The sequence below is a fragment of the Scyliorhinus torazame genome, chromosome 8 (assembly GCF_047496885.1).
Source record: "Scyliorhinus torazame isolate Kashiwa2021f chromosome 8, sScyTor2.1, whole genome shotgun sequence".
NCBI lineage: Eukaryota > Metazoa > Chordata > Chondrichthyes > Carcharhiniformes > Scyliorhinidae > Scyliorhinus > Scyliorhinus torazame.
The window spans coordinates 210,642,108-210,656,463 of record NC_092714.1 but is presented as its reverse complement, the minus strand read 5'-3'; the positions used below and the strand labels follow the sequence as shown (position 1 = coordinate 210,656,463).

The following is a 14,356-nucleotide window of genomic DNA, read 5'->3' as shown; positions in this document are numbered from 1 at the left end:
AGCTGGACAGGTACCATTTCGGGGTACCATTTCGGGGTTCTGCATGTGGACGTGAAGCCTGTCCCCAAGCCATATTCAAGGTGTCAGTCCGACCCGAGCTCCAGGCAGATGCGGGGACAGATGTTTTAGCCTTCTCCTCGCTGATTGCTCGTAGGCAGGTCATGTTGGGCTGGAGATGAACTTCACCACCCTGTGCCTCAGCGTGGTGGGGGGGACCTCCTGGCCCTGGAGGAGGTGAAATTTGCTCTAAGGGGAGGGGCGAGTGATGGGTTCTACAATTGTTGGGGATTTGTTCATCATGCACTTTCGGGAGTTGGTTACCGTTGACTGTTAAGGGCGGGGTTTGGATGGGCTGGGGGTTTTGTGGGGTTGTTGTGAATTGTAAAATTGTTGAAAATTCGTTGAATAAAATACTTTTTTAAAAAAAGATCGAGTGGAATTCTCCATCGGCAGGATCCTTTAATCCCTTGGTAGCGCACCCTCAGGTTTCCTGATGGTGCAGGGAATCCACAATGGGGAGCATCATTGGCCAGCTGCGGGAACGGTGAATCCCGCTGCCAGCGAGTGCACGCTGCACCAGACAACGTGGCTGGCGGACCATGGAGAATCCCGCCCCTTATGTGATATAAGTTTTGGCATTCTCACCAGGTTCACAGTATAAACATGCAAATTATGGTCTGAACTTATAAAGGTGGTTAGCTTGGAAAAATATTAATATTGTTCTCATGTGATAGGTAATTTTCTGAAGATGAAGTTGGCCAATTATTGGGGGAGTACAGGCACAGGTCTGCCAAACAGTGGACTCAAAATTGACATGTTAACCTAGTGAATGCACCACCAAGAATCGATGCAGTGTGTTACCAGCGCACGGTAATCAATCCCCAGATGCTTTCAGATTTAAGGAAGCAGAATGCTATTCGTGCCATAGGAAGGGGCACTAGAGGCACCGGTATAAGAGTAAACCAAGCCTGCTCTGTGCTAAAGTCAGTAGCACATCCCAAGTACGCAGTGGAGAAGATTTCCCGACAAATGATTCACTGAACAAAACGAAGGGCGGGATTCTTTGAGCCCTGCGCCGGAGAATTGCTGCAACCGCGTCACACCGCCCCGACGCCGGCAAACGATTCTCCGAGGAGCGGAGAGTCGGCGCCATTTGCGCATTTGGCACGGCGCTGGTCGCGGGCAGCTGTCTGCGGCCGGGCCGCCGATTCTCCGGCCTTGATGGGCCGAGCGGCCGCACGGAAACGGCAGAGTCCCGCCGACGCCGTTCACCCCTGGTCGCTGCTGGCGGGAACTCTGTGCGCAGGGTCGGGGGGCGGCCTGTGGGGGGGGGGGGGCTCCTTCACCGGGGGGGGGGGGGGGCCTCCGATGGGGTCTGGCCCGCGAACAGGGCCCACCGATCGGCAGGCCGGCCTCTCCAGCCCCGGCCCTATTTTGTTACGCAGCCGGCCCCTGACCCCCCCATGCCATGTTGCATCGGGGCCGGTGCATTGAGGAAGTCCCCCGCGCATGCGCGGGTTGGCGCGGCGCCCAGTTGGTGCCGGGAAGGGAGGCTGGAGCAGCGTGAACCACTCCAGCGCTGTGTTGGCCCCCTATGGAGGCCAGAATCGGTAGTGCCAGGGCCCGTTTCAGGCCGGCATGAAACGCGACGGTGTTCACGACGGCGCGGACTCTCTGCCTCCATTTCAGAGAATCCCGCCCGAAATGTAACCCTCATCACAATGGTGCTTTTGGTTAATGGTAAACCTAGAGATGGATGTAGACATGGGAGCGTCTGCTACCATGGTAGGGGATCATATATACAGGTACTTGTGAGAAAGGGCTCAGTCTTTTGGTTTAAGGAATACATCAGCAAAACTGATGAACAACACGGGAGATGCCATCGAGATCATGGGTACCTGTTGTATCCGGCCGAAAACCAAGTCTACTGGGCCGTGAATGGCTCAAAGAAATTAAATAAAATTGGACAGCGATTTTTCAAATAAAAGGTCAGCTAAAAAAAAAATTTAAATTTAGAGTAGCCAATTATTTTTTTCCAATGAAGGGGCAATTTATCATGTCCAATCCACCTAACCTGCACATCTTTGGGTTGTGGGGGTGATACCTACGCAAACATGGGAAGAATGTGCAAACTCCACACGGACAGTGACCCAGGGCCGGGATCGAACCTGGGACCTCGGCGTCGTGAGGCAGCAGTGCTAATCATTGCGCCACCATGCTGCCCTGAGGCCAGCTAAAATTAATAAAGTAGCATGAAGATGTATTATGTGATTAGTGAGGAAAAATCAAGTGCCTTCATGTTGATCTAGAGGCAATCCCATGTTGTTTTAAGGGTCAGATTTATGCCTTATGCCTTGTTAGAAAAGGTGGAGACAGAAAGGAAAGGGTTAGAAGAACTGGGAATGATCCAGCCAGTCCTGCTTGCAGAATGGGCAGCCCCTATAGTCCCTGTGATAAAACGAGATGCGACCGATCGCAACTGTGGGGACGGTGAATCAGGCTGCCAAGGTACACAAGTACCCCATTCCAAAGAGAAGATTTGTATGCAAAGCTGGCCGAAGGCCAATCTTACATAAAGTTAGACATGAGCCATGCTTATCAGCAGATTGAGTTGGACAATGCTTTGGGAGGTTATGCTACAATTAACACACACAAGGCTTTGTTTCAGAAAACAAGCCTGCCTTTTGGCGTGTCGTTAGCTTGTGTCATATTCCAGTGAACGATGGAAAGGTTATTGCAAGGATTGTCAGTGTAAAATATTCCTGGATGATGTATTGCTAATGGGATCGATGGAGGCCGAATGCCTAGCTAACTTGGAGGAGATGCTAAGAAGATTTCAGGAGCCTGGAGTTCGCCTCAAGAAGGAGAAATGTACTTTTCAAGCCAATGAAGTGGCTTTCCTGGGTTACGGGTAGATGCACCTGGGTTGCACCCCATGCAGGATATGGCTAGAGCAATAAAGGAGGCACCGCTCCCCAGAAACATATCTGAGCTAAAATCCTCCTTAGGAATGGTGAATTATTATGGGCATTTTCTGCCAAATTTGTCGACATTTTAAGCCGCCATAGATGTGTTACTAAAGAAACAGCAGCGTTGGTTTTGGAAGGTGCCTCAGAGAGAAGCCTTTAACAAGGTAAAGTAATTATTACATTCATCTTGTTTACTGGTGTACTTCGACCGGACCAGAAAACTGGTGTTACCTCATGAAATTGCTACTTATGGCGTCAGTACAGTTTTGTCTCATAGGGTATGTCTCCAGAACCCACTCAGAGGCCGAAAAAGGCTATTCCCAGATTGAAAAATAAGGCTTGACTGTCATGTATGGAGTAAAGAAGTTCCACCGCAATCCATTTTTAGGTCTTTTTAAACGTTAGTTGTTTCATACCTAGCTGGTGAGCCAAAGCTATTACACCTGGCTAGATCACTTTTCACTGCAATGAAATTAGCTCTCTTTCAATTTAGAAGTTTTGTATTAGTTTGTTCCTTGCACTTCTCTATTACTAATCTAACCTATGATACGATGATGACTCAAGTGTTCGCCAACAGACTCTTTGTTCAGTTGGCCACCTCATTTCCCAGAGCCAGATCCAGCAATACCTCCATTCTAGATGGTCTGAGAACACACTGATAAAGGATGTTCTGAACTGATCATAATTTTAACATCCTCAGTAATAATTTGGAATCACACTGACACCTGACTCAGAACTCTGGGTCCAAAATAGTAGATGAAATTGTCTGTGCAATTATGCTCACATCATATGTGAGGGGCTGTTTAGCACAGGGCTAAATCACTGGCTTTGAAAGCAGACCAAGGCAGGCCAGCAACACGGTTCAATTCCCGTACCAGCCTCCCCGAACAGGCGCCGGAATGTGGCGACTAGGGGCTTTTCACAGTAACTTAATTTGAAGCCTACTTGTGACAATAAGTGGTTTTCATTTTCATTTCATATACCCGTAAATGTATGTATGATGGACATTTTTCAAAGGGAACATAGAATATGCGTGATTTACCTTGACAAAATGGACACCAGGGGAAGTCAGGTGACTCTTTTTTGATTTCTGCACAGACCAGGACTAACTCATATCTGGAAGTGTCTCTGGAAAGTCATTAAATGTAAACCTTTTGGGGGGGATCTTCCATCAAAGGAACATCAGAATGCAACTGTTCCCTTGTGGAGTTAACAGTTAGTATTGTCTGGATGTTTACAGAAGCTGAGGTACAAACTCTTGGTGTCTGCAGAGCTGAGTAGTTGAACAGGCTTGAGGGGCCGAACGGCCTACTCATGCTCCTAATTCAAAATCTGTATGAAATCCCACAAAGATAGATCTGAAGGATACAACTTTATCACTAGGAGGTGTGAATTGTCATCATTCTTTCCCCATTATGTGGCAATAGGTGATGCCATTAAATCATTTGTGGCTAAGTGGAATATTGATTCTGTGGTCACTTGACATAAGCTGACTTGAAATAGTAAATATCGGGGTTGGGGGGGAGGGGGGGGGGGGGGTGGAGAGAGAGGATGGGGGAGGATGGAGTCAAGGACCAGGGAAGGGAGGGGAAAAAACATCACCCAGAGCACAAGGGGAAGCAGGGCAAAAGGACCAAAGGGCACCGAAGGGAGGCAAACCCAGGAGGGATGGCCACGGCAACAGCAAGAGGGCACACCTGGGGGACCCTGAACAAGCCCCTGACATGTTTAAATGCATGTCACGCGGCCACATGTAAATAATGAAACAACGCGGTTGGGATAGTCAACTGCGGGGGGCCTAAGGCTAGTAGGCCTCAAATGTATCTATATGTTACCTATGTATACAGACTGGCCACTTGTTGCCCCATTTATGTTATGTTTTATACTGTGTGCTTCTTTGGACTGTTTGTTGTACATTTAAATTTCTTTTAGCAATGTTGTACAAGTTAAATGCAAAACCAATAAAAACATTATTAAAAGAAGAAATAGTAAATATAAGAACAGCCCAGAGACAAGTCTGTGGCAATGACCTCAGAAGGGAGAGAGCTTGGCCTAAAAGGAAAATAATTCTGCCTTGAAATTTCACCCAGGCAGAGCTGTGGAGATTTGCTTGAACCAGCGAATTATACTTTTTACTACAGTGGCTCAACCACGGCGTTGGTTGGAAAATCCAGAAACCTGCCATTGCCTGGATGAAACTATTATGAGTTCATTACCTGGGACTGCCAACATCCATTTTTTCCCTCAGTGAAAAAAAAAATTCAGGCCTGCAATACAACCAACAACCTTCTTGAAGAATTAGAAATATTGACTTTTGGGATTTAAATAAACACAAACTACATCTTTAGAAATCATCTTTCCTTGTGTGTATGAGTTTGTGGTGTTTGTCTTGTGTGAATGAGGAGTGGGAGTTTACTGTGAAAACATTTTCAGTGCTGTGAAAATATGATTAGTATTCTTTTGATTTAAACCTACAAAAAGTGTGTTTCGAGTCTGATCCTAAAAGTCACAGCACTCAAGGGGTTAAAATATTCCTCTAAAATAAATCTTGTTGCGGTCATTCGAGAGGTGGGAAAATTTATCCAACATCTCTCCCCTGTCCGCAACAATATTTCACTTTAAGAGGGGCACTGTTTTAGTTTTATTGGATATTAAAATATTTACTAGCCTCTATTTTCCATGAAAAATAGTAAAAAAACAGCTTCAACTTAGAGATTTAAAAATTCAGATAATTGTTGGAGAAACACTAGTTTCATACCTGCAGAATACCTCTGATATGCAGAACCTGCTGCTCTAGACTTTGAAGTTCCTTGTAGTTTTTTTGATCCGTTCTTAGAATAATCAATATTTCTTGCAGTAGAGTTCCTATATTTACTGAAATAAAATCTGTCCTTGTATTCCTTCCAGAAGATATTGAAGTGCTATTTCTATGTGTATTGAAGACAGTCATAGTTTTCTGTGGACCTAATGATTTGGTAAGATCCACATTCCTGACATGGCCTGTTGAGTTCCATTCAGCCAATTTCCCTGCTGGCTGCTGAAGCTTCTGTTGCGGTCTGACACACAAAGCAGATTTCGCCATCACTGAGCAACTTTGAAATTGTCTGGCTTGTATTGAATCTCTTTGAAATTCATTTTGTTTTGGATACCTTGGTTTTACACATGTTGATTGTACAGTCATTGCTACAGGGGCAGCTCCTTGCAAGCTATGAGATAATTCCATAGATGACGCTTGGATAGCTAATGTGTCATCAGTAAAGTGACTGTTTCCTTGTTTATCTCTATTTGCGTAATTGTAGAATTTCTCATTTTCCGGCACCGATGACAAATGTGCATTGTGGTATCCATTTCCTAAATGACTAAAGATAAAAGTTCCTTTTGTTTCATTGCATAATAGAGGTAGTCTATCCTCTGGTCCGATGTGCTGCTTGCAACAAAATAGAAAATAAAGGATTAATACACCCCTTCATAATAACAGTATTAAGATATAACCAAGTTAACTTATTGAGGCATATACAGTTACTATATATTCTCTTTCACAATCTGTGGCTATTTTATATAAGGCAGGTCAACACAAAACATGTCAATACAAGATTATATCACACATCCTACACTTAAGAGTCAACACCTGGCAGTTATTTCCTGTTAGGATTAACTTTAATTTATTAGCCTTGACTGCCAAAAGTTATAGAAGAGCATTGTTCATTGCAGTATGACACATTCACTTTGAGATACTCACAGAGAAGTACTTGTCCCTGAAGCTGGGGGTGCTGGGAGGTGTCCAGTTATACACAGAACCTTTCCTACTTGGCAAAGAGAATTTGGTGATAGATCCAGATGTTACTGAAACCTCATCATTATCAAAAGGACTGCAACAAAGCAAAGGATGGGAGAGAAGTTAAAAGAAGGTATTGAAACACAAAACTGCAATTCCAGTTTCTGTACGATATAGATAAAAGAAAAATGTTTCATTTTGTCATACAGTGCTGGATCTTTGCTCCAGAGATGGATAGCTTGAGACAGGAAATTTCTCAGCTCAGCAGGCCCACCTCAGGGAAGAAAATGCCCTGAATGACGCGATTTCCAATAGGGAAGGTCGAGGCACTGATGGTCGAGATGGTGACAGCTGCAGGATGCAGTCAGGTGAGCCGTGGGAACTGCTCACTGCCAAGGTGGGTTGTTTAAAAGGCCCGCCTACGTTTTCTGTAACTTCATTCCAGTTGTTTGGTTAAACATTAGGCTCTTTAGCTTGCCCCCCTCCACCGACTCCCTATGTTAATGCATGCCAATCCATGAACTCCCAACATCCCTATGGCCCCTTACGGGTTGGCTTCAGCAGTCACAGGATGTGGAATTTTACGCTCGTTGAAGAGACTGGAGAGGTCACTCTCAATCTTGCTTTTTGACTTGAACAGTTTTTCATTGAAGAGCCCCGTCATCTTCTTAGAACCAACTCATGTGACCTGTGCCCCCCATCCACCACTCTTTGCCCTTACACCCTCCATGCCAACTTACCGAGTAGCCACCATAGATGGACATTAGGAGCTATGTTAGAATGAAAGTTCTAAATATTGATTACAGAGTTCAATATCACTACCATTCATGAAAGCCCATTTATACAATCTGTAAAATATTAGCTTTATGACCTACTACTTGGTTTTCAAATATAAACTTCATACATTATTTTTTAAAAATTTCTTTATTGTAATACTTATTACAATATTACTTATATTGGAAACAATATAAGATCTTAACCATACTCCCAAGAAAATAATAAGATCATAAAAGATGGGAGCGGGAGTAGGCCATTTTCTCCACCGCGCTTGCTCCATCATTCAATAAATTATGACTGACTTGGTTGTCACCTCAATACCACTTTCTTGCCTGTCCCCCATTATCCTTGGTTTCATAGTCAATCAAAAATACGTATAACTCATGCTTGAACATATTCAATAGCCCTCCCTCCACTGCTATCTGTGGAAGAGAATTCAAAAGATTAACAGCCATCTGACAGAAGAAATTCCTGCTCATCTCCATCTTAAAGTGGTGTCCCCTTATCTTTAAACTGTGCCCCCTAGTTCTCGATTCTCCCATTGGAGGAAACGGCCTCTCCGCACCTATTCTATGAAACCTCCCCAGAATCTGATATGTTTCAATAAGATCACCTCTCATTCTTATAAACTTCAATAAGTAGAGGCCCAACTTGCTCAACATTTCCTTATAAGACAACCCCTTCATTCTAGGAATAAGCCCAGTGAATATTCTGTGAATTGCTTCCAATGCAAGTATATCTTTCCTTAGCTATGGAGACCAAAACTGTAGAGGATTTCCGGTGTGGTCTCCCCAATACCCTGTACATTTTCAGCAAGACTTACCTACTGTAATAGCCCATCCCCCTTGCAATAAAGGCTAAAGTTCCATTTCTCTTCCTAATTACTTGCTGTACCTGGATGCTAAGATTTTGTGATTCATGCACAAAGACACCAGATCACTCTGTACTGTTGCATTCTGCAGTCACTCTTCATTTAAATAATATTTTTATGGGCCAGGGTTTAGAGAACCCCAAAGTGTATCATGGAGATCACCTGACCCACAACTTTTAATAGATTGTATGGGGAGCGCATGGCCCACTCTACAGGTGTGGTACAGCAGAAATGGAAAAGTATTTTTTAAAAGCAAAACAATGTTTATTCTATGAACTCAAGTGAACCTTTTTAAAACATACAGTGAACATCTTAGCAACCATTCATTCAAATACAACCCCCAAAGACTACAACATTAAGTAAACCTTTAAGCTTTCCTTTTTAACATGCATACGACTTAAAAACAAAGCCTTTATCAGAAGCACATCAGGTTAAAGTCACTACTGAAACATTTATAATTCTGAATTCACCAAATGATCAAGAGATAGTCTTTTGATGGCAGAGAGAACAGCAGTACACCTGCTTGGTCTGGCTTCAGCTCAAACACTGAAAACGAAACTAAAACACACCCTGCAGCAAACAGCCTAAAACGAAAGTAAAAAAAACTGACAGACAGCCCAGCTCCACCCACACTCTGACATCACTGATAATACCCATTTCTTAAAGGTACTCTTACTACAGATATTTATATACATACCCATTTATAAACACCCAGTTCTTAAAGGTATTCCCACATGACAATATTCTGCTTTTTTATTCTTCTTGCCAAAGTGGACAACCTCTCACTTTCTCACATTATACTCCATCTGCAAAATGTTTGTTCATTCACTTAACCCATCTTTGCAGGTTCCTTGTATCCATCTTAACTCGCGTTCCTACCTATCGTCAGATCATCTGCAATGTCGGCTACAATACATTTGGTCGCTTCACCCAAGTCATTACTATAGATAATAAGTAGTTGAGGCCCCCACACTCATCCCTGTGACTAGTTAATAATCTACCAACTTGAAAATAACCCATTTACCTGACTCTGTTTCCTGTTCCGTCGCCAATCCTCTATAACTGCTAAAATGTCACCCCTGGCGGGGCCAGCAAGGCAATGAAATGTCCATTCACATCGATGGGACCAGAAGACCCCGACGACATGAAGGAAAGTTACAGCCCTCAGAGCTCAATTTGCCTTTCTTGCGTAACTCACAGCGAAGAAACAAAACAAAGAACAACATTGACAAAGGCCCGAGAACAGGCAACGAGCCTAACGTGGCAATGTTTTCCTGCGAATCGACTTTGCAGGAATAACTCAAATAAGACATATTGCATTTAGTGTGTACTTTTATAAGTGGCATACTTAATTTCTGTAATATATTCATTCCCATTACAATTTGTTGAAAACAGCCCATTGCGATAAAATGGGACTGCCTCTGATTTGTAGGAACAGGAGTAGCCATTCAGCCTGTCAAGTCTGCTTCGCCATTCAATTAGGTCATGGCTGGTTATCTACCTCAACACCATTTTCCCGCACTATCTCATTATCCCTTGATGTCATCAGTCTCCAGGAATCTATCAATTTTTGTTTTGAACATGCTCAATGTTTGAGCGTCCAGCCCTCGAGGGGTAGACAATTCAAAAGATTCACCGCCTTCTGATTGAAGAAATTCCTCCTCATCTCAGTCTTAAAAGACCTTACCCTAATTCTCAAATTATGTCCCCTGGTTCTAGACTCACCAAGCCGGGGAAACATTGGGCGCGATTCTCCGCTCCCGCGACTAAGTGCCCACGCCGTCGTGGACGCCGTCGAGGTTCACGACGGCATGACACGGCCCCGATCTCGACCGATTCATGGCCCGAAAATGGGCTAGGATCGGGGCTGCGAGAAACTCGGGGGGCGTGTCGCGAAAGCAGCGTCGTCAGCGCGTGCCGGGCATTGGCGCCGCGTAAAAGGCATAACTGGCGTCACCCGCGCATGCGTGGTTGCCGTCCTCCCCGAGGCCGCCCCGCAAGAAGATGGCGGATGGATCTTGCAGGGCGCGGAGGTAAGGAGGTCCTCATTCAGAGAGGCCAGCCCACCGATCGGTGGGCATCGATCGCGGGCCAGACCCCTTTTGAGTCCTACCCCGGTGAAAGAACCCCCCTCGCCCCCCCGCAGGCCCCCCCCCCCCCCAGCGTTCCCGCGCTGTTCCCGTCGGCAGCGACCAGGTGTGGATGGCGCCGGCGGGAAGCCGTCGTTTTGGGCAGGCCGCTCGGCCCACCCGGGCCGGAGAATAGCGGGTGTAGCGCAGAATCGCCATTTTGGGTGTCCCGGGCGATTCTCCGGCCTGCGCCGCGCAGAACTCGACGGGGCCGTTCTCGCCGCTTGGGTGAAGAGGACCGGCATCGCGGGGAAAAATGGCGCACCAGGAGATTCTCCCAACCGGCGTGGGAGCGGAGAATCGCGCCCAGAATATCTACATTCAACGAGTCAGCCCTGTAAGAATTTTGTAGGTCTCAATGAGATCACCTCTCATTCTTCGAAACTCTAGAGAATACAAATCCAGTTTCTTCAATCTCTCCTCATAAAACAATCTCACCACCTCAGGGGTTAGTCTGGTGAACCTCCATTACACTCGCTTTATGGCAAGTATATCGTTCCTTGAATGCCTGGCCTCGCAGCGCATCACATCCCCACATTATTACTTCATGACTAGCACAGTTATGATTCCAGTTAAAAGTTAATGAGTGTCATCACAATGCAAGAAAACACGGAAGAGCAGCACATGCAAGTTTCTTTTTGCAACACGTTTTTTTACATATATATACAGATGCTACTGCTTAAAGTTAAACTGCGATTCAATATATTTGTTCATGAGATGCTGTTGTAACAGAATGTTACCTTAAGGTGGCAATATTGATCTGGAACTCCATCTGAGAAGCTCTATCAAATAGATTTACATTACACAGAAAAAGATTTGACGATATAAAGGTTATTGCTGATGTGTTGGGTGTTCTGGATCACATACAGGTCACCGACACTTGAAGTAGTGCAACACTATTTTATTAAAAGGTTAACTATTTAAACATACTTGAACTGTGGGTAAATACGATACTAGCTTTAACTAAAGACCTTTGCCTTGTCCTAACCAGTTGATGCACTCAGCATATGGTGAATGTCCCACTGTGTGTCCATCAGTGTGTGTCTGCACCATGATATACTGGTGTATATTATGACATCTCCCCTTTTATATAAAAAAATGTGCCTGCGTGACAATAAATAGTGTGTGGTGAATGTTCCCGACTACGTGTGTGCGAAATATTTACAGGACTATGTACATAAAACTACGCTATTTACATGGGAAGGTGCCTGGTGCAGCAAAACAGTGTGTCACACAAATAACGAGATGAACACTATATACAAACCACTTGAACGATTAAACGGAAGAACAGAACAGACCAGAGAGTCCATTAGTGCACAATGTTCACAAATTAAGTCTCGGAGGTGGGCGACGAATTCTGGTTGACCGTCAGGGTGGCACACCACTCATCGTCTGGATCGATGCTGTATACCGACAGCGGCTGGTGTCTTTGCTTCGGGGACAGCCTGTTTTTCATTACGACACCAACTCGAAAAGGCGCCTTCGGGTCCTCGGTGTCACTGCTGTGTGGGAGGTCGGAATCGGACTCGGTGACCGTGGGTTGAATTGCCCGAACATTCCTGCGAGGCTGGCTGAAGCAATATGAATTGGAAGGCTGAGCTGCTCGCCAGCAGGCAGCATAGTGGCCAAATCTTCCATATCGTAGGCATTGTCGAGATTTTGCAGGGCATTGCCGCTTTAAATGGGCGGAGCCACAGTTGCCGCACTTCATGACGTCAGCAGGTTCGATGCACCACCGCGCATGCACGGTGCGGTCATGCGTGGTGCATGCCTGCGCATTACATTCCTCCACGTCGCCGTCCCCTCGTTTGGTGCGTACAAGCGCGGGAGTCCGCGAAAAGCGCGCAAAATGGCCGCCCTCATCCAGGCTGAGGCCCTGGAGGTGCTCAATCACTTGGACCCGTTCCGTTTCAGCCGCTTGTATATGGGAGCACCGACTGGTGGCATTTTCATGTAGGACACAGGTCTCGATGGCGGTCGCTAGGGTGAGTTGCTTTACTTTGAGGAGCTGCTGACGTAGGAGGTCCGACTGAACACCGAAAACGATCTGGTCGCGTATCATGGAGTCGGAGGTGGGCCCGTAGCTGCAAGATTGCGCAAGGATGCGGAGGTGCATTAGAAAGGATTGGAATGGTTCGTTCTTACCCTGCAAATGCTGCTGGAACACGTAGCGTTCGAAACTTTCATTTACCTCTATGCTGCAGTGAGTGTCAAATTTGAGGAGAACCGTCATGAACTTCGTCTTGTCTTCGTCATCTGCAAAGGTGAGAGAGTTGAAAATGTGGATGGCATGGTCCCCGGCCGTGGAGAGGAGAAGAGCAATCTTTCTGGTGTCCGAGGCGTCCTCCCTGTCCGTGGCTTCGAGGAAGAGCTGGAAGCGCTGTTTGAAAATCTTCCAGTTGGCCCCGAGGTTGCCGGCGATGCGGAGCGGCGGCGGCAGGCTGATGTTGTCCATGTTGCAGTATGTCGGAATGCTGGCGGAAGGCAGATCACTTGCAGGTAGGTCTAAGAAGTACTAGTATGCAACCACTCCTGGTATCATGATGTGTTGGGTGTTCTGAATCACATACAGGTCACCAACACCTGAAGTAGTGCAACACTATTTTATTAAAAGGTTAACTATTTAAACATACTTGAACTGTGGGTAAATACGATACTAGCTTTAACTAAAGACCTTTGCCTTGTCCTAACCAGTTGATGTACTCAGCACATGGTGAATGTCTGTTTTGCAGGCTGTGAGTTCTGTGCCCCCACACCCCCACAAACAGTGGGTATAAAGTAGCGAGGAGCCTGTTGTCGAGAGGTAGGCCAATAATTCCACCAGGGTCATTCAGCTCCTGACCTCATTACTCCAAATCTGGACAAAAGATTGGAACTCATGAGGCGAGCTGAGAGTGACTGCCTTGACATCAAGGCAGCATTTGACCGCGTGTGGCTTCAAGGAACTCTAGCAAAGATGGAGTCAATAGACTAACCTGCTTGTATCGGTCTACCTGTCTGTGATCTGTTGAACTCCCCGCCCCACAAACCCCAAAAATGCCTCAATCTTCAGGCTGACCCATGATACACAGCCACCTGCACCAAAATTGCGCCAACCGTCCACCGCTCTTCAGACCCTGGCTACAGCCTTCTACCACATGCTTTCCAATCCGACAAATAGCCAACCTCTCAATCTAGCTGGTTGCCAGCTGGGAACAGAAAATTGAGCTCCTGCATTTTGGGACTTCTCACCCACTCCTCCCTGTTTCCTCCCCACTTCGCTGTCAATTTTGAGGGCATTATTTCTCCCAACAATATGCATATCCGCGTGCTGTAAAAGTCTTGCTTTGGTAAAACCAAGTACTGCACTGATGATGTATGTGGTCAGCTAGAAGAGATTTTTTTCAAAATTCTGCGTTGAATACTTAACTTGCTTTTATATAATACATAAACATAATTAATGACCTAAAATTAGAAAAGGGAAGGCCAAACATCAGCCATTAGAGAAATATGAATTAGGGGAAGTGACCAAAGAATAGAAGAACACAAGAATTAGGAGCACATGGTCGAGCCTGTTCTGTCATTCATAACATCATGGCTGAATGTGTGTTTTAACTCCACTTCGCCACCTGCTTCCCATATGCTTTGATTTTATAAGGGACCAAAAATCGGTCTATCCCAGCCTTAAATATATTCAATAATGGAGCCTTTCCAATCCTCTGGGGCAGAGAATTCCAGAGATTCACAACCATTTGAGTCAAGTACTTTCTCCTCATCTCAGTCCTAAATGATCTGCTCCTTATCCTGAGACTGTGCCCTTGTGTTTTACATTTCCAGCAGAGACACAAGCTCCCTC

The 14,356-nt window shown here is 45.6% G+C and overlaps 1 protein-coding gene across 5 annotated transcripts in view; it reads right to left on the bottom strand.

Moving 5' to 3' along the window:
* Nucleotides 1–14,356, bottom strand: part of ripor3 (RIPOR family member 3) — a 412,703-nt gene that overhangs the window by 110,124 nt on the left and 288,223 nt on the right. For 3 of the 5 annotated variants that reach the window (XM_072514737.1, XM_072514735.1, XM_072514738.1), the window contains exons 12-13: nucleotides 6,709–6,838; nucleotides 5,728–6,396 (exon numbers count right to left, since the gene is read on the bottom strand). In XM_072514737.1, the coding sequence (XP_072370838.1) occupies nucleotides 5,728–6,396; nucleotides 6,709–6,838 (799 nt within the window). The remainder of the gene's footprint in view (nucleotides 1–5,727; nucleotides 6,397–6,708; nucleotides 6,839–14,356) is intronic. The other 2 variants (XM_072514736.1, XM_072514739.1) reach the window with 1 other exon arrangement.